The sequence below is a fragment of the Myodes glareolus genome, chromosome 7 (genome assembly GCF_982192425.1).
Source record: "Myodes glareolus chromosome 7, mMyoGla1.1, whole genome shotgun sequence".
Taxonomy (NCBI): Eukaryota; Metazoa; Chordata; class Mammalia; order Rodentia; family Cricetidae; genus Myodes; species Myodes glareolus.
The window spans coordinates 20,070,480-20,095,423 of record NC_142032.1 but is presented as its reverse complement, the minus strand read 5'-3'; the positions used below and the strand labels follow the sequence as shown (position 1 = coordinate 20,095,423).

At 45.4% G+C, this 24,944-nt stretch overlaps 2 protein-coding genes across 2 annotated transcripts in view; one reads left to right on the top strand and one right to left on the bottom strand.

The window, feature by feature from the left end:
• Nucleotides 1-3,574: 3,574 nt before the first annotated feature.
• On the bottom strand, nt 3,575-15,027 carry Morn4 (MORN repeat containing 4). The gene is made up of 5 exons (XM_048452901.3): nt 14,876-15,027; nt 6,617-6,714; nt 5,851-5,965; nt 5,004-5,113; nt 3,575-4,815 (listed from the first exon to the last, which is right to left on the bottom strand). Exons 2-5 carry the CDS (start codon nt 6,681-6,683, stop codon nt 4,667-4,669), a joined length of 441 nt encoding a protein of 146 aa, XP_048308858.1. The 5' UTR covers nt 6,684-6,714; nt 14,876-15,027; the 3' UTR covers nt 3,575-4,666.
• A 4,351-nt stretch (nt 15,028-19,378) lies between these two features.
• Nucleotides 19,379-24,944, top strand: part of Pi4k2a (phosphatidylinositol 4-kinase type 2 alpha) — a 32,423-nt gene continuing 26,857 nt past the window's right edge. Inside the window, exon 1 of the mRNA XM_085693949.2 lies at nt 19,379-19,848. Within this exon, the coding sequence (XP_085550075.1) occupies nt 19,417-19,848 (432 nt within the window). The 5' untranslated portion in view covers nt 19,379-19,416. The remainder of the gene's footprint in view (nt 19,849-24,944) is intronic.

The following is a 24,944-nucleotide window of genomic DNA, read 5'->3' as shown; positions in this document are numbered from 1 at the left end:
TTTTAACCTCAACCTGTACATTTTATATTTTATCTTGCTCAGCTTGCCCCTTTCTTAGATCTGTATAAGACTGGCCACTAGCCAGGCAGTGGTAGCACAAACCTTTAATCCCAGCACTTGGGAGGCAGAGGCAGGCGGATCTCTGTGAGTTCTACAAGAGCTAGCTTCAGGACAGGCTCCAAAGCTGCAGAGAAATCCTGTCTTAAAAACCAAAAGATGAATGAAAAAGAAAAACAAACAAACAAATAAAAAAAAAAGACATGACACAGTCAATACTAAGCTGTCTTGAAATCTCCTTTGCCAATGTCATTAATGGAAAACTCTTCAATTTAGCCTTAGGCAGATTTTTTTTTTAGGCAAGGACCAAAAGCAGCCACATTTTTTCAACAAAGTATCACAAGAACAGTTTCTAGGCTGCTTACTAACATTATTCTCCTCTGAAACCTCTTGAGCCGGTGGTCATGGTCTACATTGCTTCCAGCACCACTGTCTTCCTATTAGGATGGCCCATTAAGCCCCACTTCATGTGTTCAACTACTTTCCTAATCCAAAGTCCACATTCTGCCATCAAGAAGCATGAGTAGGCCTGTCAGAGCAATACCCCTCTCCTGGAACCAACTTGTCTTAGACTTCTATTGCTGTGAAGAGACCCTATGACCACGGCAACTCTTAAGAAAAAGCATTTAATTGGGGCTTGCAGTTTCAGTTACATGGTGCTGGAGAAGTAGCTGAGAGTTCTATATCTGGATTCACGGGCCAGGGAGAGAAAGCCACTGGGCCTGGTATTGTAATGGATTAAGTAAAAATGCTGCAGATCCCTGAGTGGCTGCAGTGGCAGAAATGCTGCAGGTCTCCAAGTGGCGGCAGCGGGCAGCAGGTCCTGAGAGCAGCCAGCCAGTCCCAGGCAGGGATGGCATAGTTCCCTGAGTGGCTGCAGTGGGCCATGAGTCTCAAGAAGGGAGCCGCATGGTGGGTAAGAGACCTCACTGGGGCAGCCAGTCTCACGAGGAGAGACGGACAGGTGGGCATGTCATGAGACCTGTGGGCACACCACACCACAGGTCTCTGAAGGCAACTGGTCCAGGCAGGGAGCCGTGTGGCAGGCGAAAGACAGATGGATAGGCACGCCATGCAGAGAGAGGTTGGACATTTATTTAGTGGGTTACGGAAGAGAAAGGGGAAAAGGAGAAGAGCAGTGAGAGAGAGAAAGAAACAGAGAAAGGGGAAGGGGAGAAGTGGGGAGAGACAGAAGCTGCCTCTTTGTGGGAGAGACAGAAAAGGATGGGACTCAGGCTGGAAGCTGAGGATCAGCTTGCCTTGGTGGACGAGGGTGGGGTGGGGATGGGGGAGTGTGGCTTGTCCCTTAAAGGGACAGGACAGATCATTACAGCTAGGACTTTTGAAAGTCTCAAAGCCCACCCCCAGTGACACACCTCCAATAAGGCCATACCCCCTAATTATTTCAAGTAGGGCCATTCTCTAAACATTTAAATATATGAGGCTATGGGGGCCATTGCTGCTCTACCACCAAAGGGCTCCTTTCCCATAAACTCATGGCAGTATTCAGTTCCTCTTTTCACAGCCTGTGGCTTCTCACATATACAGTTTACACAGAGACTCTAGGGACCCTCTACCAGGGACAATTTCTTGCTTGTCTCTTCTGTGGGAACTTTCTTTTGCCCTAAGGTGGGTGAACCAGGGAACCTAGCAAAAGGGTAGGGAGTGCAGCTGGAAACCAAGGAAACTGGTTACTGAAGGGACCATTACTTTTGACTTGAAGCTAGAACCCCCAATGACATGCACACAGAGTTTCTCTGTGTAACAGCCCTGTCTGTCCTGGAACTCACTCTGTAGACTATGCTGGCCTTGAACTCATGGACGTCTGCCTGCCTCTCCCTCCTGAGTGCCGGATTAAAGGTATGTGCCATCACTGCCTGGTTGAAATTAGAAATCTTAATTGTGCATGGCATGGCTGGAAAGTCAGGTTTGGCCCTAACTATTCACAGTCTGAGTTCTTCCAGAGGAAGCAGCTGCATAGGAAACCTGATCAGAATGTGTCCCTTGGTTTTGAAAGGCCTCCAAGAGGCTTTCCAGCCACAATGCCCTTTCGAACTCACATGTCTTAGCAGTTGACTAGTCTTGTCTCTAGGTTTAATCCCCACCACTGAGTGACCAAGACAACTCAGTGCCTTGTCATTAGGAAATGATGACACCTGGTGGATAGACACCTGGCCTGCACTCTAGATGACTTCTGACCAGCCCAGGTATGAATCTTAGGGACTTGGACTGAGATAGGACAATGCCTTGTCTGGAGGCACTCTACTTTCCTTACTGAAACAGATCACTCTGTTACTATAATAAAATATAACAAGTGACACTTGATGCCTATGCAGACTTCCTGGCCAGATGCCAAGGACCTTCCTAAGGGCAGTGGAGCCTGAAGCTTCAGATTTTTCTCACCACTGAGAGAAGCCTTATTAATTCCCAGTAAACCACCCACTATTAGAGCGGTAGCCTAGGAAAGCTTAATTTTGTGTGTGTGTGCATATGTGCAATCGCTCATGCAGGCAATGTGATCACCCTGACAGGGAGGCCTCTGTCGCTCTCCACTTTAATTTTTCAGACACGGTCTGTCACTGAACCTGGAGTTTGTCATTTTGGTCAGACTAGCTGGCGGCAAGTATCTGGGGTCTGTGTGCTTTTATTCTCCAGCACTGGGGTTACAGGCATGAACCACTACAGCTGGCTTCTCATGTGAGTGCTGGGGACTCAAAACCACAAGCTGGCTCCTGGGCTTCTTTTACAGCCACCTTCCTGAACAGCCCCGAGTTTAAGTTTTGGGACCCGTTGGTGTCTGTGGGGCCTTGAGGTAGCCTCCGATTTCCCCGAGTGTCAGCTGTAAAACACCTTTCTCCCAGTGCTATGGGGGAGTCAGAGGTAAGAACTGTAAATAAATGAGTAAGCATGATAGGAGTGTTTTACTACTGGGCACAGAAAAGGGAAACGTGGGTAGCAGTTGACTTGTTTGAGGTCACCCAGCAGGTCTTGGGGCTTGTATATACTGATGCTCAATCCAGTGGAAGGGAGGTGAGACCAGAAGGGGCAGGACAGAGAAACCCCATCCAGCCCTGCCAATTATTAGCCTGGACAACTTGATCCTGCTGGTTTAAAAAAACTCGTGTCTTCTACTCCACAGAAGTGTGTGTGTAGCCATAGGTCAACCTTCTGTGTTCCTCAGAAGTTGTCCATTTTGGTTCCTGGGCCTGCTAATTAGGCTAGGCTGGCTGGACAGTCCGCCCAAGAGATACTTTCTTTGAATCCCTAGACCTGGGAGTAAAGGCATGCACGACCATGCCTACATTTTCACATGAGTGCTGAGGATCAGACTCAGATCCTTGTGCTTGCACAGCAAACACTCTGGCTGGCCTCTTGCCAGCTCACCACAGGGGTTCTGAGAAACAGGTGATGTCATGCAGTAAAGTGTTCAGTGTTAGCTCCAAGCACCTCTCTGTTTAGTTCCCACAAACAGCAAACCCATGAGCCCAAGTCCTGAAAGTCATGAACACGAAGTGCAGGCAGTTGTGGTGGCTGGTTTATTCCTAAAAACACTTGTTTTACAGTACAGTTCAGGGAATAAATAGAGGCACACAGCTATGATTTCCACCACAGTCCGCTGTTGAGGGAGATTTAAGGATGGGAGCTGGGCTAGGGCTGGGACCTATGCTAACTGGAGACTTTGGGATGGTTTTGGCAGGAAGATCTGTCCCATGAGTGAAACAGAGGCGCCAATGCCAGTCAGTTCATACTAAGATGGATCCAGGTCTTCTGACACCCAAGGGCCTGTGAGTCTGATCCACTGATGCGCTGGGAAGGAACTCTCGGTGCAAGCCTTCCCTGGGATTCAGGTCATTCATAGGAGGCCTGGATAGGTCTGCCCCTTGCCCTGGATTGATAATGAATACAGGTCATAGCTATTCTTAATCTAGTTTCTTATTTGGCTATTCTATGAGGGGATCCTGTCTGACATCTAAGGGAGAGAGAGGCACAGGTGGGGACTGGGCTAACTGCTGTAAGTCAGGTAGGGAAGACAGTTAACTGTAAAGTTGAAGGAGAAGAAAGCCACGCTCTTACACTGAAGGGGAATAGAAGACACAGAGACCAGCCTGGAGTCAGGCCTCCAGTGCGGTGAATGAGGGGTAACACACAGGAAAGCTCTGTTCTGGGCTTCACAGAGCCGTCGTGGTCTTAAGTCACCCCTGTCTTTTCCTGATTTCTCCATGGCAGCACACAGGACTGGCCCTAATTCGAAGCCAGGATCATCGGCCATAAGGGTAGGTGGAATGAAGAGACTCTGTGTGGTCTGACAGCACACAGAAGGCCACAGCACTGGGTACCAAGGTGATAGAAAGGGAGTAACAGCAAGGAAGGGAGGCGCCCCGTTCTTAAGCACAGGTCAGGGAAGGGCAGAACTGCTGCAGGGTCTCAGGGCCCAAATCCTCCTGCTTTCCTGAGACCGAACTCGTGATTGGCAGGCGACAGAGCACCTCACAGGCTGTGGCACCACAGCCACCACAGTCAATCCCATCTCAGAGCGGGTTCATTTGTTCGCCTCGCCGCCGCTGCCACATGCGCACAAGGGATGTTCCCAGCTGTGCCCATAGCTCCATCAGGCCGTGAGGTTCCTGGCTGACTTGGAGGCGCTCTGTGCCCGCTGAACCACGGCAGAGCACTTCTCACGCCGCAGCAGCGTGTTGTTCTCAAACAGACCTTCATTGCGGGGTATTCCGTGGGAGCCGTCAGGGAAAGTCAGCAAGCCTTTGAGGACAGAGAGAACGAGACGGCATTAACGTTTCAGGTGAGCGCGATGTGTAGAGGCTGAAGGAGAGGGAAGTGCCGGACGCAGGCACGACAGATTGCTGGAGAGTCACAGAAGAATTAAGACTAAGGAGGAGTGTTTTCATCCATGTTACACTAAATTATCATCTTACTGAGGTGAGACTTACCGAAACCATCTACTCTGCCATTTTTAAATTCCCCCTCAAAGGTCATGTTGTCATAGCGAATGAAAACTCCAACGCCATTAAACTTGCCCTGGGCAAACTCCCCCTCATACCTGCAGAGACACCAAGATGGTAGTTAGCCTTTAGTGGGTGGTTAGCCGTTCAGGGCAACGGAGACAAGCAGTTGCGGGTGTGCATGAGTCAAGGTGCAGAGCAAAGCTCATTCCCATCCCAGAGCTCTGCCTGTGCCATTTATACCATTCCCCAGCAGCAGAGGGCTCAGAAGGAACAGATAGAGTCTTAATTCCAGGAAAAGAATCTAAGTGAAGAGGTAAAGCAGAAAGTCACTCACCTCTCTGCCATTTCCAATTTTGCATCTATTTGATTTAATGTATTTGTTTTGTTTAGAGACGAAGTGTTGCTACGTAGCCCACACTGGCATCAAATTCAAGATACTCTTGCCTCTGTCTCCCTAGTGCTGGGATTAAAGACATATGCTACCATGCCTGAGTTTTGCATCTATTTTAAAATAATAAGGTCTGGCAAGATGGCTTAGTAGGCAAAATAAACCTGTCGCCAAGCCCGATGACCTGAGTTAAATCCTGGGGACCCACATGGTGAAGGGGAAAACAGACTCCTCTGACCTTCACATGTGGTGTGGTACACTCTCTACAAATAAGTAAAAATTAAATAAAAATCAAAGTCATCAATAAGAGAACTGCCCACCCCTTGCCTGTTTTCTTCAGGGCCTGCCTGTGCAAGCTCAGAGCTGAGCAGAGATCTCCAGGGCCCCACATTTTTATCAGTCTCGCCAATTCACAGCCTGAGAAAAGAACGGCCTAACTCTTACCTGGAGCCGTCTGAGAAGGTCAGAACCCCAAAGCCATTAAAGAGCCCATTCTCAAAGTGACCCAGGTAGGTGCCACCATCTGCAAACATCAGTTGACCAAAACCATGTCTTCGGCCTGAGGAAAGAGAAGGACAGGGACCAGGTTGGAATGGGGCAGCTTCAGGGTCCCTTCTCACTGGCTTAGCAGCCTGTACCTTCCAAAGCCTTTCTCACAAAAAACCTGCCCTTCGTCTCTATGAGCGTGGAAAGCCTGTCTCCTTGGGCAGTTTCTTGGCTTGCTAGAACCGAACCTTTGAGCTCTAAAGTGTCCAGGCTGAGTTTCCAAACTGAACCATTAAATTGCTTCTGGTATAGTTTCTAGCATAGTTCACAGCTCCAAAGAATTTTGCTGTCCCTAAGAATAGATCACTTCCAAGTGTAAAGAGCTGCCCGAGGAAACTCAAAGCAAGGAGTGCCACTTGCTCTTGGGTGTCTTCTCTCATTTCCAGATCGTCCTTAACTTCTGAAGACTCATAGCCAAGTAGTCATTGCAGTGAATCCTAAACTCTAATTTGCACCCAAACGAATTCATTTACTCTCCCCACATAAGACAAGAGACAGTGTTAAACACACATAAGACAACAGACTGTGTTAAAGCACTATTGATCCAGAAGTGGGAAGACAGAACTCATTTCCCATTCTTTCATTAAGCCCTGAAATAAAGGACAGGTACGATGTGGAGCTGTGTCCTGTGAAGTGAAGTAGGCTGCCCTGAGGCCCTGCTCACCCTCCTTCCACTCGCCACGGTATTCCTCCCCACTGGAGTACGTAAAGGAACCCTTCGTCAGCGTCATGGTGGTTGCTGATGGGAGGAAAGGATGACACCTGTAAGAAACAGAGAAGCCAGTGTCACCCACAACAGAGGACCTGAGGCTGAGCTCTGGTAAGGGCATACTACCTCAGTGTACTTAACGGAACGCCCTCCTAGACACCCACTGCCACCTCGCCCTTGCTTCTCTAAGTTTTCAGCCAGCTCCTGCTTCCTGTGACCTGGGATGGAAATAGAAGCTCAATCTGTAAATATTTCCTTGATGTCTACCATGAGCTTAGATGTATAAAACAGAGTCTCTCCCCTCAGTGAAGTTATAACATGGCTGGTGAAACACCAAACTATCCCAGAGACAATGTAATTCCGTCAACTCTACAGGGGTGAGCAGCCCTCACCAGAACCATGGCTGTAATCCCAGCACTTGGGAAGCAGAGGCAGGGGATCATGTGTTCAAAGTCATACTTAGCTACACGAAACAATCTCAAAATAAATAGGTGTAGTAGGAGGCCGCTTGTTTCCCGGCTACCCAGACTCCTGAAATAACTATACAGAAACTATATTAATTAAGTCACTGCTTGGTCTATTAGCTCTAACTTCTTATTGGCTAGCTTTTACATCTTAATTTAACCAATTTCCATTATTTTATATTTTACCACAAGGCTTGTGGCCTACTGGCAAGGTTCCGGTATATCTGTCTCCAGCGGCTCCATGGCTTCTCCCTGACTCACTTCCTTTTTTCCAGCATTCAGTTTAGTTTTCCCCGCCTAGCTCTACTCTACCCTATCACAGGCCTAAGACAGTTTCTTTATTAACCAATGGTATTCACAGCATACAGAGGGGAATCCCACATCAAATAAGAAAAAAGATAAAACAAAAATAAGCAGTAAGGAAAAAAAAGAGCAACAGAGAGATAACTGTAACATGAGGGCCGGCTTGTTGGGGTTTCTGTCCCGCCTGGTACCCCATAGCCGGCAAATCCCAAAGAGAAATCACACACAAGACTCCGTAAGATTATAAACTGATTGGCCCATTAGGTCAGGCTACTTATTAGTTCTTATAACTTATGTTACCCCATTATCCTTATCTACGTTAGCCACACAGCTCTGTACCTTTCTCAGCTGGGCAAGTTACCTGCTGCCTCTTTGGTGGTCTGTGCAGGAATGGCGGAGGGAGCTTCCTGTTTTCCCAGAATACTCCCAGTCTCTTTGCTCCACCCCTACTTTCTGTCTGGCTTTCCTGCCTATACTGCCTGCCTGGCCAATCAGCGTTTTATTAAAATATGATTGACAGAATACAGACAATTCTCCCGCACCAGATAACAAGGAGCTGGTCTGACTAGAGAAGCAGACAGTTTATTTAGGGAGCAATAGATACACCTGAGTGTTTTGTTTTTTCCCCCTCGAGATAGGGTTTCTCTGTGTAGCTCTGACTGTCCTGGAACTCTCTCTGTAGACCAGGCTGACCTTGAACTCAGAGAGATCCACCTGCCTCTGTTTCCTGAGTCCTGGGATTAAAGGTGTGTGCCACCACTGCCTGGCTATCTTGAGTTTTTAACGAACTTCAAAGATGTAACACAAACTCCTTTATAATACAGATGAAGAAACAAAAGCACAGAATGGTTAAAAAGTTTTTTTGTTTTTTTTTAAAAATATTTATTTATTTATTATGTATACAATATTCTGTCTGTAGGCCAGAAGAGGGCACTAGACCTCATTACAGATGGTTGTGAGCCACCATGTGGTTGCTAGGAATTGAACTCAGGACCTTTGGAAGAGCAGGCAATGCTCTTAACCTCTGAGCCATCTCTCCAGCCCCGTTAAAAAGTTTTTTGGTGGTGTTGGGGAGATGGCTCTGTAGCTAAGAGCACTTGTTGCTCTTGCAGAGGACCCAGGTTTCATTCCCAGCCTCACATGATATTTTACAACCATCCAAATTTCATTTCCAGGGGATTCAAAACAACCTTCTGACTTTCATAGGTACCAGGTAAGCACATGGTGCATATACGTATCTACAGGCAAATATTTATACACACACACACAAAAAAAAAAATCTAAAAATTTTGTTGCTGTCTAAGGAGGAACAAGCACATGGCCCTCCACGATGATGCTGGCCCTCTTTCCTTTATGCTGAGCTCTTAAGTCAGACCAGTTCACGGCGCTCTCTGGAAACTATAGTCTGTCAGCGGGGGTGGGGGTGGACTTGTGAATCAAGGATGACTGTGACAGCGTGAGGGGTTGGAGCAGCAGAGTGCAGCCAGAGGAGCCTACGAGGGAGGGATGAGTGTCCTCCTAAGAGACAGACTTGCCTTAGTCTGGGCTAGCTGTGTGCATTACTTGGTTGATGGAGTGTTAGGAAAGATAACACAGACCTATAAATGCAGAGGTTTGAGAAGCCCCAGCCTTGCCCTTGTGCGGTAAGAAGACCTGCTCTGCTTCCAGCGCACAGTCTAGATGAGGACAGACCATGTGGAGCAATTGTCCTGGCTGACCACAGAAATATGAACTCAGTAGGACCGAGAGGGCTGCCCAAAGAGCCTGGTCCCACGGCAATGATTCACAGTTGATTCTGGGCAAAGAAATAATAGCTGCTTCAAGTCACTGTGTTATCACCCAGTAAAAACCGACATATTCATATGAATGGATGATGGCGGGCATGTAATACAATGAAAGCAGAAAGCATGCTCGGGTGAATATATCATAGAAAGGAAGCCACACCAATAGTGTTGGGGACTAGTGCCCGGGAACCCCTACTTTTAGTAAATACATCGTGAGATTCCACCTGAAAGCCTGTGGACTCTGACTACACCACAAGGAGACACTGAACACTGTGACTGCAAGGTGTCCATGGGAACAGTCAAAGCACAGTCTCGCTCGCAGGCTCCTGCCTGATGCCAGCAGGACAAGTGCATATCTTCTTCGGAACACAGGGACTGGATCTAGTGCACAGAACTGGAGAGGACCCTTAAATGCTTGTGGGCCTGGTGCCAGTGACCAGTCTCCTTTCAAGTCACACAGAAACCGAAACTCTTATCAGTCCAGTATCAGAGCAGGCTTGGGTAGAGGTCAGAGCGGCGTCTCAGCAAATACAACATTAATGAGAGGAAGAGAAGTGTTCCATACGAATGTCAAGAAAAAACTCTTTACAGGAGAGCTAAGGTACTCTGATAGCTGTAGGTCATCAGTAGCTCTTTCTAGAACTAAATGAGTTAATGGCAGTCACAGTCAAAGGATGGCACAAACTGTAAACATGCTGGGCGAGTGTCACATCTTCCATCCCAGCTTTCTGGAGGAGCAGGCTAGCCAGGACAATGTATGGGAACTTGTCCCAAACAAAACAAAACAAAATAGAATAAAATAAAAACCCCAAATTGAAACATAACTCTTCAAAACACACCCACCTGAATCTGAAGAGCTGTGTGTGTGTGCATGTGTGTATGCGAGAAAGAGGAAAGGAGGGAGAGAGAAAGAGAGGGTATTTAGTATTTTGAGACAGGGTCTCTTAATGAAGTCTTGGATAGCCTGGAACTTGCTATGCAGACCAGGCTGGCTTTGCATTCAGAGAGATCCTCCTGCCTCTGTCTCCTGAATACTGGGTATATGACAGTTACTACCAAGCTTGGCTGAAGCACTGTATCTTTGACTAGATTTTATAACTGTACTGTAATGATAAAAATCTGTCACTAGACCTAGAAGATCTTAAGCTAAGGGCATTGTCTTTAGGTGTTTAGCGGTAGTTAACCAATCCCTCTTCACTTGAGTTCTGGTGAATTACTGCAGTGAGGTTTAAGGAGTGGGTACACAGGGCTCCAGAGGGACAATACTTTTGTGCTTACTTACTTTTCCTAAAAGATACATGGACCTTCCAGAGTGGTATCTCACCTTGTTCCACAGGGATCCACAAAGGGGAAAAACTATTTGAGGATTTGTTGGATAATATTTATTTTTCAGGTGTGTGGTTTTTTGTTTTTTTTTGTTTTTTCGAGACAGGGTTTCTCTGTAGCTTTGGAGCCTGTCCTGGAACTAGTTCTTGTAGACCAGGATGGCCTCAAACTCACAGAGATTTGCCTGCCTCTGCCTTCCCTGAGTGCTGGAATTAAAGGTGTTCACCACCACAGCCCAGCTCAGGTGCATTACTTTTGTTTATGCTGCATTTCATTAACTGTGAAGCTGTATTCTTTGCCAGTCTAAAACACCTGATGCTCCTAATAAAGAGCTGAACGGCCAATAGCAAGGCAGTAATAAGGATAGGCGGGACTAGCAGGCAAAGAGGACAAATGAAAGGAGAAATCTGAGAGCAAGAGAAGAGAACAAGGAGAGGAAAACATCAGGGGTTAGCCACCCAGCCACCAGCAAGCCATGGAGAAAGAAGTACAGAAATAGAGAAAAAAGGTAGTCTGGATAATATAAGTTAAGAAAAGCTGGCCGGAAACAAACCGAGCTAAGGCCAGACATTCATAACTAAGAATATGCCTGTGTGTGTGATTTATTTAGGAGCTGGGCGGTGCCCCCCCCCAAAAGAGTCCAAAGAGCTTTTTCACACAACAAAGATTATCTATGGACAAAGTACTAGCCATGATCTTAAGTTGCAAATCTCTCTTTTTTTTTGCTATGCTGCTAGCTCTTGGGCTAATATCTTAAATATTTTAAGGAAGGTGATAAAATTTGAGATTTTATTTTTAAAAGATTCTATCTATCTATCTATCTATCTATCTATCTATCTATCTATCTATCTATCTATCTATTTGTCTGCAGGACAGAAGAGACCTTGGATCCCATTACAGATGGTGGTGAGCCACTATGTGGTTGGTGGAAATTGAACTCCAGACCTCTGGAAGAGCAGCCAGTGCTCTTAACTGCTAAGCCATCTGTCTAGCTCCTGAAAATTTATTTTTATTGCCAAATGTGGTAAAACACTTTTTAAAAGGGCTTTAAATTTATGCATATGTGTATGAACCAGCATGAGTGTATGCATACTACATGCACACAGGAGCCCATGGAGGCCAAAAGAGGGCTTTATGTCCCTTGGAACTGGAGTTACAGACTGCATTTTCATTTTCTAGAGACATTTGCAATGTCTCCCTAAATTTGACCTGACTTGGACTGCTTTAAATACAGCATCATGGACGTGATGTTCATCATAAATGTTCATTCCACTCATTGCTGGATGCGTATCTTGAACCCTGAGCCACCACCCAAGAACACCTTACAGGAGACAGTGAGATGGCTCAGCAGGTCAAGGTGCCTGCCCCCAAGACTGACATCCTGAGTTTGATCCCTGCACCCACATGGAAAGAGAGAACTGAATCCAGCAAGTTGTCCTCTGATTTCCACAAGCATACCATAGCATGGACACATGTACACAGAAATAAATAAGAAAATACATAATAAAAAATGTTATTTAAAAAATATATGCTATCTGGAGGTTCCCAAGCAAGGAGGAAGCCAAGCCAGTTATAGGTCATGTGTTGTTACTCCGCTTGGCACTCTCATTTTTCAATTATCTCAGCTCAGGCAGGCACCAGGCATCGGTGAAGCAGATGTCAAATGATTCCAGCTCCCAGACACTGAATCCCATCTCATCTGAGAAACTGTGGAATAAAGAGACGCCGTCTCCATGATGTCAGGCCCAGATCCCTGGCCCACAGGATTTGGGAGTAGCACGGGGTAGTTTTAAGCTGCCAAGTGTGGGGTTAATTTGTTGTTGAGTGATAGCAAACTTCAAACCATCTGTCAGATGCTTCTGTCCATTCTGTGCTGTTTGCAAGAGTATATTTGATCCATTTCCATAAGTTCAGAAGTTGTTCATCAAAACCATGTCTAGTCTCAAGAAGCACATCAGAAGTGCTAATTAAAAGGAACATGTGTAGAATTCATGGGTCTCAGGCTAAAGCTGAATACATTTGGCTAGAAACGGCTACATGTGTCCAAATAGTTGTTACTGTCACTCTCTGGGACAGTGTTTGAATTTTAACTTGGGAGTTTTGTAACTATCCGTGATAATTAAAAGTCAGCTGGACAGCCACAAAGCCAAGAGGGAATGTCACCAGTAACCATGATTATCCATAGTTATTGAGACAAATCTAGTTTAATAAAGTGTATCCAGTACTAATGAAGATGGAAAAGCCCCACACTTTAATAAGGGACACAGATCAGTGTTTACATTACTTGTCATATCTTGTGGATGGGAGCAGATCCCTAAACATAGATATGCACAAGGAATCCACTCACAAACTAAGACGATTTACATTCCTACAGACACTTACCCTTTCTGCACTCATGGTAGACAAGCTGCAAAAGAGCAGGCCAAACATAACCTAAAATTACTATTCTGTCTCTGGAATCCACTATCGTATTACTTTGCAAAAAAAGAGCATAGCCTTTGCTATATTTTTTTTTCTTCCACAGACATTTCCAGACAGAACTCTAAGACAGTGGCGAGAAGTTGCTTTCATTTCTTTTGTCAAAGTGCTTTAAATTTGTGTCTATGTGTGTGAACCTGCATGACCATATGTATACTATGTGATACAAGGGCCCATGAAGGCCAAAAGAGGGCTTTATAACCCCTGGAACTGCAGTTACAGGTGGCTGTGAGCCACCATGAGGGTGCTGGGGACTGAATCCTGGCTCTCTGCAAGAGATGTAAACATTCTACCCTGCTGAGTCATCTTTCCAGCCTCTCATTCCTTTCTCTCTCCCTCTCTCCCCCCCCCCCTCTCTGTTTTAAAAAACCCAAGCTTACTAAAGAACATTTATGTATTCACAGTAACTTTTGTCTAAATTAAGAAGTTTTGTTTGCTAGTTTGTTTTTTGAAAGAGGGTCTCTCTATGTAGTCACGGCTGACCTGGAACTCATTGTGTAGACCAGGCTGGCCTTGAACTCAAGAGACGTCCACCTGCCTCTGCCACCCGAGTGCTGGCTAGCTCCGCCATATCCAGCTTAAATTAAGAAGTTTTAAAACAGCTGGGCAGTGGTGACACATGTCTCTAGTCTCAGCACTCAGAGAGGCAGAGGCAGGTGGATCTCTGAGTTTTAAGGCCAGCCTGGTCTACAGAGCTTGTGCCAGGCAGGACAGGCTCCAAAGCTACACAGGGAAACCCTGTCTTGAAAAACAAAAAACAAATAAACAAAAAAAAAAACAAAAAAATTCCCCAAACAAACAAACACCAAAAAACAGCCTAACAGCAATTTCTTCCCCAACCTAAGAATATTTATTTCCCAGTTAGAGACAATTTGTTTGGAAGCAGCCACCTTAACTACCCACACATCTCCAAACTGCCAAACTGTTGCCAAAGTCACCGTTCTCAGTGACAGCCTTACAAAAGTTCTTTTAGTTATTATAAAGAAAGCAACCATTGGTTTTTAGAGCCCTAAGAAGAAAGGAAGCTGTGAACAGAGATTAGGAAATTAGGAATACTGTTTTAAATGAAAGTGAAATAATTCGGTTTTTAAATTTATAATTCTAATTTCCATTCAATCTGGGAGGTAAGCAATGCATTGTTAGTGTAAACAGGTTTTATGCAGAAAGAATGTGGGATATTTAGATTCAAGAAGGTGAGAAGAGTACACTGGTACCAAAAAGGTTTTTTAAAAGATGATGGGGAGTGATGGGCTCTCGGAAGTAATAGTGTCAGAACACGATTCTGTGTCAAGGGAAAGGAGGATGCCTGGGCTGGGCTCTAATACAGCAAAGTTACTGTTTGGCCCCTAAGCAGTTCGTGGATGCTGGATTACAGAGATGACATCCAGCAAGTAACTGAAACAACCCATTCCCCAGGCCTCTGTATGTGGGTCGTTTTTCCTACCTGTGGCACAGACGCGCCCCAGATCAAACAAAGACCTAGACCATCATCAGGCAACCCAGTCTCCCGCTGCATTTTCTTTTTTCTTTCTTTCTTTTCTTTTCTTTTTTTTTTTCTATTTCAGTCCGGCACCATACTTTTGGGGATCGGCTCCCACCCCACAGGCTCTTCAGCTCTCACAGGTCTGGCATTCCCTCCAGAAACAGCCCGGCACACCCCTTCTCCATAACCAGTGCCCTATACTCTCCGGGGCTACGATCTTGGGATCGAAACCCCAAACCCAGGTTTGGGACCCCTTCTGGTCAGTACAGCCCGGACAGAGGCGCGCTCCCCAGCTCGGGTCACATGCTGAAAGCCTCAGTCCCCACTTTGTGGCCCACACTCCCGCGTCCTCCTCCCGCCCGCCCCGCGGGCCAACCTGAGCTTGGCCTCTTGGGGACGCCGTCACGCCCCGATGCGACGCGGGGCTCCAGCGGCCAGGATCTTTGCTCCTCTCGGCTGACCACTGACACCTTCCTCTCCGCCACCACCACTCGCCTCGGTCCCACTGGACGCCGCCATCCCTGACGGCCGCACTGGGCACAATTCCCGCTGTTCATTGGCTGTTACCTAGGCAACCGCGAGCAACGCCATTCCCCATTGGTCCAGTCTTCTTCCGTGCCATCTTTGTGAGGGGCCGAGTGTTTTGGGAGCCTGGGCCAAAAATCTGAAAGAGGGGTGGGGCTGAGCCTTCTGTCCCATCACGATAAGACCAAGAGAAAAGAAGGACCCAAGTTTCATCTCTCCAGAGACTTCCAGGCAGAAGCTTTAATCCCATATAAGGTCGAATGTGTGTCCAAAGTGGCCACCAGCTCAAGAGGTTCTGATCTTTATATTCATAAACAACTCCACCGCTAAGTATAAAGAAAGAACCTACATCCAGTTTTAGAAGCTCAGTTTTATAATTAGCAAGGTGCTGCACTTCTGCATGCACAAGGACTTATGTCCCATATCCTTTGTATTTAAATATATTGCCATTATTGGAGCAAGTCTTCCCAGATACTGTTCCCAAATATCCGTGAAGTCATTTTTGTTTACTGAACTGTGTGCGCGCAGCATGGTGTCAAGTTCTGCCGAGCTTGGGAAAGCTTCTCTAGTGGGACTAATTACATATTACAAGACAAAGCAAATTGCTTCAGATTGCTTTTTGGATTGGAATTTCTTCATCCACAGGTTAGAAAAATAACAATGATGACAATAATAATGTCAGGCCTCATATGAGAACACAATGAAAAAGGGATGGTTGTTGGAAGATATTTTTAAAAGATTTGGAGTCTGGACTGGGGAGATGGCCCAGTGGTTAAGAGCAATGGCTGCTCTTCCAGCGGACCTGGGTTCCCATCACCCACATGACAGCTCACAACTGTAACTCCAGTTTTAAGGGATCCTAAACCCTCATACAGACATACATGCAGGCAAAACACTAATGCACATAAAAGTAAAATAAATAATTAAAAAAGAATATTTTACAAAAGATTTGGATTCTGTGTTCAAAAGATTTTGATTCTGCATTCAAATTCTATCTCTGCGGCTAACAGTATGTTTTTGAGTCACTTATTAAGTTCTCTAGCCTGTAAACTGAAGTTAGAACAATAGATTTAATATGGCACTAATACACACTTGGTAATATAAGCTAGCCTGTACATCAGTTGTAGACTAAACTACAATCATTGAGAAAAGGAGTGTAAGGAACAGGAACTTATTAGAATTCATGTTTGAAAATATGAAGAAATTAGATAAAATCATAGATTGTATGAGGTCAAATCCTGGAAGGACCTGTAAATTACAGGAAGCTTACAACAATGTAGTTTCCTTGATCAGCAAGATGGCTTGTTAGGTACAGGCAAACCTTGATCTCCTTAGGACGCAGCATCTAACATCATAGGAGTTATAATGACAGTTAAATGAGTTCATCCACGTAAAACATCTAAAACAATACCCAGTACATACTTACCGCTGGGGAAGTGCTAGCTCTCCACATGTAGGAGGACAGGCTCCGACATGCTTAAGTAAAAGGGTAATTAAGTTCTAAGAGGGCGATAAGAAATAAAGCCTGAGGGGACCTCTAGAGAGAAAACTCAGAATTCCACAGAGAACTTTTCTTGCCCATAATTTTAAGTCCACAAGCTCAAGGATATGGAGGATACCACACATCATTTCCATGGTTCTAAGGACACAGGAAGCAGATGTCACTGCATCGGTTATGACTGAAAGGCCAATGGAACTCTATGTAGGCCTTTGCTCAGTATGGTTCTTTGATTTTTTTTTTGTTGTTGTTGTTGTGCTGGGGTTGGACATGGGGTCTTGTATAAGGTAATCAAACAATCTACTACTGAGTTATTCACTCAGGCATAGAGGGATTCATTTGGGATATTTTCATAATACAACCAAACAATAGCTCTTTCAATTTAGTACTTCTGGTGAGTTGGAGCAGTAATTTGACTCAAGAAAGTAGAATTATGGGTGCAAGGTGAGATGGTTCAGCAGGTAGATACTTGCCACCAAGCCTGACAACCTGAGTTTGATCCCTGGAACTCACATAATAGAAGATGAGAACCAGTTATTGTCCTTTGACCTCATGTACACACGTGACACACACACATACATACACAAAATTAAATAAACAAAATATTAAGGCATGATTATAAAATATTGGAGATTATGTTGTTGGTTATTTTCTGTGGCTACTCTTTGTTCTGCTGGTGGCTCTGAGAAGAAAAACAAAAATAATGTTAACAATAATCCCAGCATCAACGAAAGGGGAACATCTGTGGAGGGCTATTTAGGTCCTGAGTACAACGTTAGACGTGTTACTTACAAAGTCTTTTCTTAAATCAAGTGAGGTAAGGGCGATTATTCCCATTTTATAGATGAGGAGTTTTAAAAATTACCTTCTTAAAAATTTCTAATCGTTTAGAGAACAGAGTTTAAGCTCAAATGTCTCTGATATCCAAGCCCATGTTTCTATGTATTAATTCTACACTTTAACTTTATTAAATTAATTATTGCTGTTATTATCATGTGTGCGTGCATGTGTGCGCATGCGTGCGAGCGTGCGTGTGTGCATGCATGTGTGTGTCAGATCCCTGGAGCTGGAGTTATAGGTGGTTGTGAGCCACCTAATGTGAGTGCTGGGAACTGAATTCCATTCCTCTTCAAGAGTGGCAAGCGCTCTTAACTGTTGATCCATCCCTGCAGCATCCACTCTCCACTCAGTGTCTGGGTTTGGAGTGGATTTGATATGGAGTGTTGTGTGAGATGTTTTACTCTTTTGGCTTTTTGGAGAGCCCACCATCTAGTTCCCAAATAAATAACACACTGAGGTTTACTTTTAGTTATGAGTGCCTGGTCTTAGCTTTGCTTGTTTCTAGCCAGCTTTTCTTTTCTTAAATTAACTGTCTACCTTTTCCCTCTGGGCTTTTATCTTTCTCACTTCTGTGTGTCTTACTTTCCTTTATACTCCGTGGCCTGCTAGCTGGGTGACTGACCCCTAGCATCCTCCTCTCCTGTTCTCTTGCTGTTCCTTTGCTCCTCTTTTTGTCTTGTTTCTCCTTCCATTTATACTCTCTGCCTGACAGCCCCACCTTTCCTTGCTCCTGCCTCACTCTCGGCCATTCAGCTCTTTATTAGACCATCACGTGTTTTAGATAGGCAAAGAATCACAGCTTCACAGGGTTAAACAAATGCAGCATAAACAAAAGTAACATACCTTAAATAATTTTCTACAACAGAGGTGTTTGATGTGTAGTTTGCACCACCACACACCCCTGCCCTCTACCAAGCTCTTTCCTCCAAGGCTCTTGGTATCAGTATCTACCCTTCATATGCCCTCTACTGCTTCCCTCAGCCAAGCAGGCTGTCCTAATTAAGCTTTAGCCTTCTTCCTCTTTCTTTTGACAATGCCTTGTGTGTACGGCGTTTCTTTCCTTTCTTCTCCTGTCAGTGATCCAGTTTCTTCCTTTAGGAGCTGGCTGTTAGTACAGGCGCTGGACACAGTTTTCACTCACTCTCCAGCCTATTTTTAAGTCTATAAACTATTTATTTATCTGTGGCTGTCTCTGGACAGTGTTTATCCAGAGTGAGGACAGAGGAATTATTTTCTTCTTCCTTTCACTAATGAAAACAAACACCATTTGATGTGAATAAAGTCATGAGCTTTTTATTTTCAAGGGGCCAAAGCTTTCCTCAAGGATCAGATAAAGGATAGAATCATTGGCTCAGACACTTTGTAAATTGCAAGAGGGTTGGGATTTTTTTTTTTAAATTTATACAGTATCCTACCTGTAGGCCAGAAGAGGGCACCAGATCCCATTACAGGTGGTTGTGAGCCACAATGCAGTTGCTGGGAATTGAACTCAGGACCTCTGGAAGAGCAGTTAGTGCTCTTAACCGCTGAGCCATCTCTCTTGCCCATGGTTGGGATTTTTAAGTTATTGAGATAGCATGGGGTGAGTGGGGCACCTTCATCGTTGTCTTCGCAATTCTTTGTGCTTACTGACAAAAATGGCATTTTGCAATTTCACAGCCAGTTCATCGTTGGCACTCAATTAACATGTGACTAAGAAGAGAGCTATTGAAAGCGGCCGACAACCTGGCGGCCAATTGGAAGCTGGGGCAGGGCTAAGGGCAGAGGGCGTGCCTGACCCGAGTTTGTCTCGTGGAACATGCGCAATCTTCACAGAAGGTGACGCGAAAGCTGTGGAGGCCGCGATTGCGTAGGCGAGGTTCTGATTGGCCCCTGTTCGAGCGCGAGGGGCCGTGCCTACGCGTCGCCAAGTAAACAGGGAAGACTGGGGGCGGGGCTACGGCGGCACCGCGCCCTGGTTGGCCAGGCGGGAGGTGGGGAGTGCCGCGGATTGGTCGCGGCCGCGAGCTCGCTGGTGGGGAGCGCGCCGGGTCCCCGAGCCGGCGGTCTGAGGGATGGACGAGACGAGCCCGCTAGTGTCCCCCGAACGGGCCCAACCCCCAGAGTACACGTTCCCGTCGGGCTCGGGAGCTCACTTTCCGCAGGTACCCGGGGGCGCGGTCCGCGTGGCGGCGGCCGCCTCCGGCCCGTCTCCTCCGTGCTCGCCCGGCCACGACCGGGAGCGGCAGCCTCTGCTGGACCGGGCCCGGGGCGCGGCGGCGCAGGGCCAGAACCACACGGTGGCGGCGCAGGCCCAGGCCCTTGCCGCCCAGGCGGCCGCGGCGGCGCACGCTGTTCAGACGCACCGCGAGCGGAACGACTTCCCGGAGGACCCCGAGTTCGAGGTAGTGGTGCGGCAGGCCGAGGTGGCAATCGAGTGCTGCATCTATCCCGAGCGCATCTACCAGGGCTCCAGCGGAAGCTACTTCGTCAAGGACTCTCAGGGGGTGAGCGTGGGGGCGCGGGCGTGGCGGGGACGATGCCCCGGGACCGGGGAGAAGGGAAATCGAAAGGATACCGAGGAGAAACTTCAGCGTCAGCACTCTCTGACTGTATGGGGGATGCTTCTGGGGACTAGATATGGGGAAACCTCTCAGAATGAAGAAATCAATCAGAACCTTTTTGATGGGGAAGCGTGAGCGGAAAGTGAAAAGAGGAAACTGACCAGATACCAAGCAGAGAAGTGCTAACCGATCCTTTTTCCAGTCGGTCCCTTAGATTCAAACTACTGGGACAAGCATCCGGCCATTGCCTCCAGATTCGGGGCTTTAGGCTTATTCTCGCTCACATTTTATTTATTTTTCTCACGTTGGCCCAAAGCAGTGTTTCCCTGTTCTGTGGATCTGTTGACCCATCACGGGCTCTGAGGATTTAATTCCAGCCTCTGTGTTGTGGGGTTGCCTGTGTCGGGATCCCAAATTTCTTATTAACAGCCATCGGTGACAGCGTGGGTGGACTCATCAGTGCCATCTGTCCTGGTTATTGCTCACTTCTGGGAAAAGGTTCGCATCGTTGCTTATGGTTCCTCGTTTTGGAACGTGGAGCTTTAAATACAGGAGACTGTCTCCTGCCCTTTATTCTCTTCCAAACCCATCTGCAGTTTGCTTAACTAAGGCAGAGTTTTGCTGACCTTAATTTTGTCCCTTGCTTGTGTACTGGGGGTATGGAAATAGAATAACATGGGGCATGAGATGACCAGGGCAGTTGAGAAGTGACTTTATCCTTTTGAGAACTTAATAAGAATTTAAAAATTTGGACACAGATCAGACCAGAGCTATTAGAGGACTAGTAGGTCAGGAAATGTCTTGTCTTAACTGTTGACATTTTCAAATATGCCAAAATGGTTTATTTTTTAAATGTACTATTATATGTATTAAAATAATGGATGTTAAAATTACCTCAAAATTCCCTTGCACCCCCCCCCCCCAAGATAGGGTTTCTCTGTGTAGCTTTGGCTGTTTTGGAACTCACTCTATAGATCAGGCTGGACCTGAGCTCAGAATTCTGCCTGCCTCTGTCTCCCAAGTGCTGGGATTAAAAGCATGTGCCACCACTATGAAGCCGTATTTTTTGTGTGATTTTTTTAAATTTTTCTTTTAAAATTTAGAACTTTATTTATGTGTATTGGTACTTTGCATTTATGTGTCTGTGTACCATGTACATGCCTGATGTTGGGACAGGCCAGAAGGGGATGTTGGATCCCTTAGAACTGGAGTTGTAGATGGTTGTGAGCTGTCTTGTGGGTGCTGAGGATTGAACCCTGGGTCCTCTAGAAGAGCAGCCAGCTCTTAGCTTTTGATCCATCTTTCCAGCCCCCATGTGGTCTCTTTAGATGGGTAGCATGCTGTTGTGTGTCTAAGTGGCCAGGAAGGGCTGTAATTGCAGCTCTTGACAGAGTTCATTACTAATCTATTCACCCAGAGTTGTCCCTGAGATTACCAAAATGTAAGAGCAATTCTGTCCACTGTGTTTGTATAAACTGGACTGGAGAAAGCTTTGAGAATATGCAGGTCCATGAGTCAGCTCCCAGCACAACAAAATAAGTCAGCAAGGTTTTCTCTTTTTTGAGGGGTACAGACAGGCGACGGTATGACACAGAATGCGCTTTAAGGTAGTAGTTGTGTTTGGGGGCAGGTGGGTAATGGTTAGCCTGTTGCTAGATCTTTCCATAGCCATAGTAAGATTTTTTTTTTCTCATTTAGACGTATGTCAGTGCCGGGTGGTGGTGGCACACACATTTAATCTCAGCTTTTGGGAGGCAGAAGCAGGTGGAGCTCTTGAGTTCTGCTAGCCTGGTCTTTAGAATGAGTTCCAGGACAGCTAGGACTATTATACTGAGAAACGATGTCTTTAAAAACCATTAAAAAGAAGAAGTATGTTAGATCAGCTTGGAAATGATCTAGTGCTTTGATAGGTGGGATCTGTCACTTCTATCACCTCAGTACATACACAGAGAGAGGCCAAACCATAGGCCGGGGGCTTTTGTTCCTGTTGTGTTGTTTTTGGTGGTGTTCAGGAGCCCAGCGTCTTAATTTCCTGACCACTATTCTCTGTTAGAGGTAAAAATATACACAGATATCCCCCCAAAATTATCAGTATGATTGTTCTGCTCCCATTGAAAATGTGGTTTAGGACAGGGGCCACTTTCTAAATGCTTGTGGGGAAGATAGACTGGTCCACAGACACACTGTGGTTGGTATTTTCACCTTAGAAACTGTACCAAAGGCATTTATTTATTTAATTAATGTTTAAATAGTGCTTACCTTATGCCAATACTGTTTTTAAGTGCTTTATAAATGCTAACACTCATTCCCCATAACCTTAGAAGTTGGTACTGTCTTATCTCCACAGGTGACATTGATTTGCACAAGGTCCCTTCCCTAGTAATGCAGACTTCTTGGCTCCCGAGGTCTGACTCCTGGAAGTCAGGCATCTGAATTCATGGTTTCTCTTTTTAGCTTTGCTGTTGGTTAGTATTGGACTTGCCTATGTGTGACGGATATTTTAAAATAGTAATGACCAAAAAAAAAAGGTGTATTTATCTTAAATGTAAAGGAAGTCTCTAGGCTTCTCAGAACCAGCATGGCTCTTCACTTCAATCCCAGATTCAGCTGTCCTTAGCATGTGGCCTATGCTGCATCTTCTAAAATGGCTACTCAAGTTTACTTGTTTGTCAGCCATTGGAAGAAGGGAGAGAAAGAATGTGTCTCCACCCTTTTGGGCCCTTCATAGAAGTTGCACCAGATTTCTCTGCCTACATTCTATTGTCCAGAACATAGTTGTAGTTAGTTTCTGGGAGTTGTAGTCTTTATCTTGCCTACAAGATAAATTAGATGTCTTATGTTAGGCAGAGGGGAAACAGGAGGACCAGTAGTGTGTGCAATAACTACTTTTGGAACAATCTGAAATATCTTTTTTTAATATTTTAAAATTAATTTTTTGTTGTTTGTTTTTGAAACAAGATCTCATGATGTAGCCCTGGCTGGCTTGAAAATCACTATGTTAACCCAGCCTCGTTATGGCTAGAATTAAAGGTGTACAGCACCATGCCCAGCCTATTTTAATTTTAATTTATTTTATATATGAGTGTGTCTGCATGTTAGTATGCCACTTGTGTGGGTTCCCAGGGAGATCAGAAGTGGGTGTTGGTTGCCCCGGAACCAGGGCTGCAGGCAGGTGGGAGCCACCTGATGTTGGTGCTGGAAATTGTGCTCAGACACTCCAGAAGAGCAGCAAATAAGCCAGCTTGTTCTGAGAGATTCTTCACTATGACAGCCTTGATTCCACTTCCCAGTTTATGTTAGTTTCTGCCACAGGATGATCAAGTTAGGACCTGGAACAGTAAAATGGAAAATGCTAGATTAGAAGTTGTCATGGTGATGTGTGCTCACATTACCCCTCCTCACTTTACATCCTTGGTGCTTCAGATCTCATGTTCACTCAGCTCTAGAGGTATTTCCTCAGCATTACTCCTCTACGGTCTTCATAGTCCCAGGAACTGAAGAACACGTGGTCTAACTAGTTAAAGAAGATTAATGAGCCAGGCATGGTGGTGCAGGCCTATAACCCCAACCCTTAGGAGGCAGAGGTAGGCAGAGCTCTGTAAATCTCAGTTCAGCCTGATTTATATAATGTCTTTCAGGCCAGCCAGGGCTACATAGTAAAGTAAGACCCTGTCCTCAGGGGATGGGGTGAAATGAGATATCACACATGAAAGCCCCAGGTAGTTCCTAGTACTTAGCAGGTACATAGTCAAGAGTTTTCTCCATTTTGCTCTTTTGTTTTTGTTTCTCTTTTTAAATGGTCTCAGGTAGCCCTGGCTAACCTCATTCTAGCTATTTGAGAATGACTTAGTACTCTTGATTCTCCTGCCTGCACCTCCTGAGTTCCTTGGATTACAGGTGTGTTCCTTCATGACTTACTTCATTTTGTCCTCTTTCATAGTTTTATACCCATTATACCATTGACCTATGGTAGGCTTTCTTGGATACATGGTGTTGTGTAGTATAATTTTGATACAATATTCTCATAACCACTGAGAATAGCAATTCATTAACTAATACTTCTTAGTTTTTGCATAAAATTACCAATTGCAGTGTCTGCAGGAGTATCCATCCACATATTCTAGGAACTTTATATCATATCAGTGATTTTCAACTTTAAAAAAATATATATGTATGTAAATTATATATACTTTTATACATATATATATATGCATTTCATTTCCTTGATTGATTGATTTTTGGAGACAGGATCTCATTGTGTAACCCAGCCAGACCTGGAATTTTTTGACCCAGGCTGGCCTTTAACTCAGTTCCCAGAGCCAGTGCCATAGGATAAAACTGGCTTCCTCAAGTTCTCTACTGACATCCATCCAAAAGAATTCTCCCATCCTTCCACTTGGTTAAGAACCATATTGATAGCCATCACCAAAACTTAAGAAGCAAAACACTTAAATGATATAATTAATGTTCTCTATCCTATATGGATGTAGGTCATGAGATTTTAAGCTTTATCTGCTGTCTGGTACAACGATCTTTTGCACGCCCAAGTTATGAGTAAAATAGTTTGCAGTGCACAGTCATTCTTAGAGTTTGGCCCAGGGCTCACTGAAATTTTCTTTTGAGGGCTCAGGGATAAGTATGTTCATAGTAACTTTAGGCTTTGTTTATCTGCTCTTAGTCTCATTTCCCTTTGTATATAGAGCAGAGATGTGAAGAGATACTGAAACCCTGAGAACCAAGGAAGGTATGAAAAGTCAGTGGTCTTCTATCAATTCAGATATTACATGGTTTTGCAAAAACTTTTGAAAATGGTTATTTTCAAAACTTTGGTTACTGTGTAGCACCACCAGACCTGGATTGCTTTGTTTATGGGTGGGTGGGGGGCTCGGCATTGTTTCCCAGGCTGGCCTTGTACCTCAGGGCTTCAGTGATCTTCAGTCTTTCTGGTGTGTAGTTGGGGCTGCAAATATGTGACACTTTGCCTTGTCAGCGGTCACTTTATCACATCCTTATGCTTGTCACTGCTGGTTAGTTAGCCA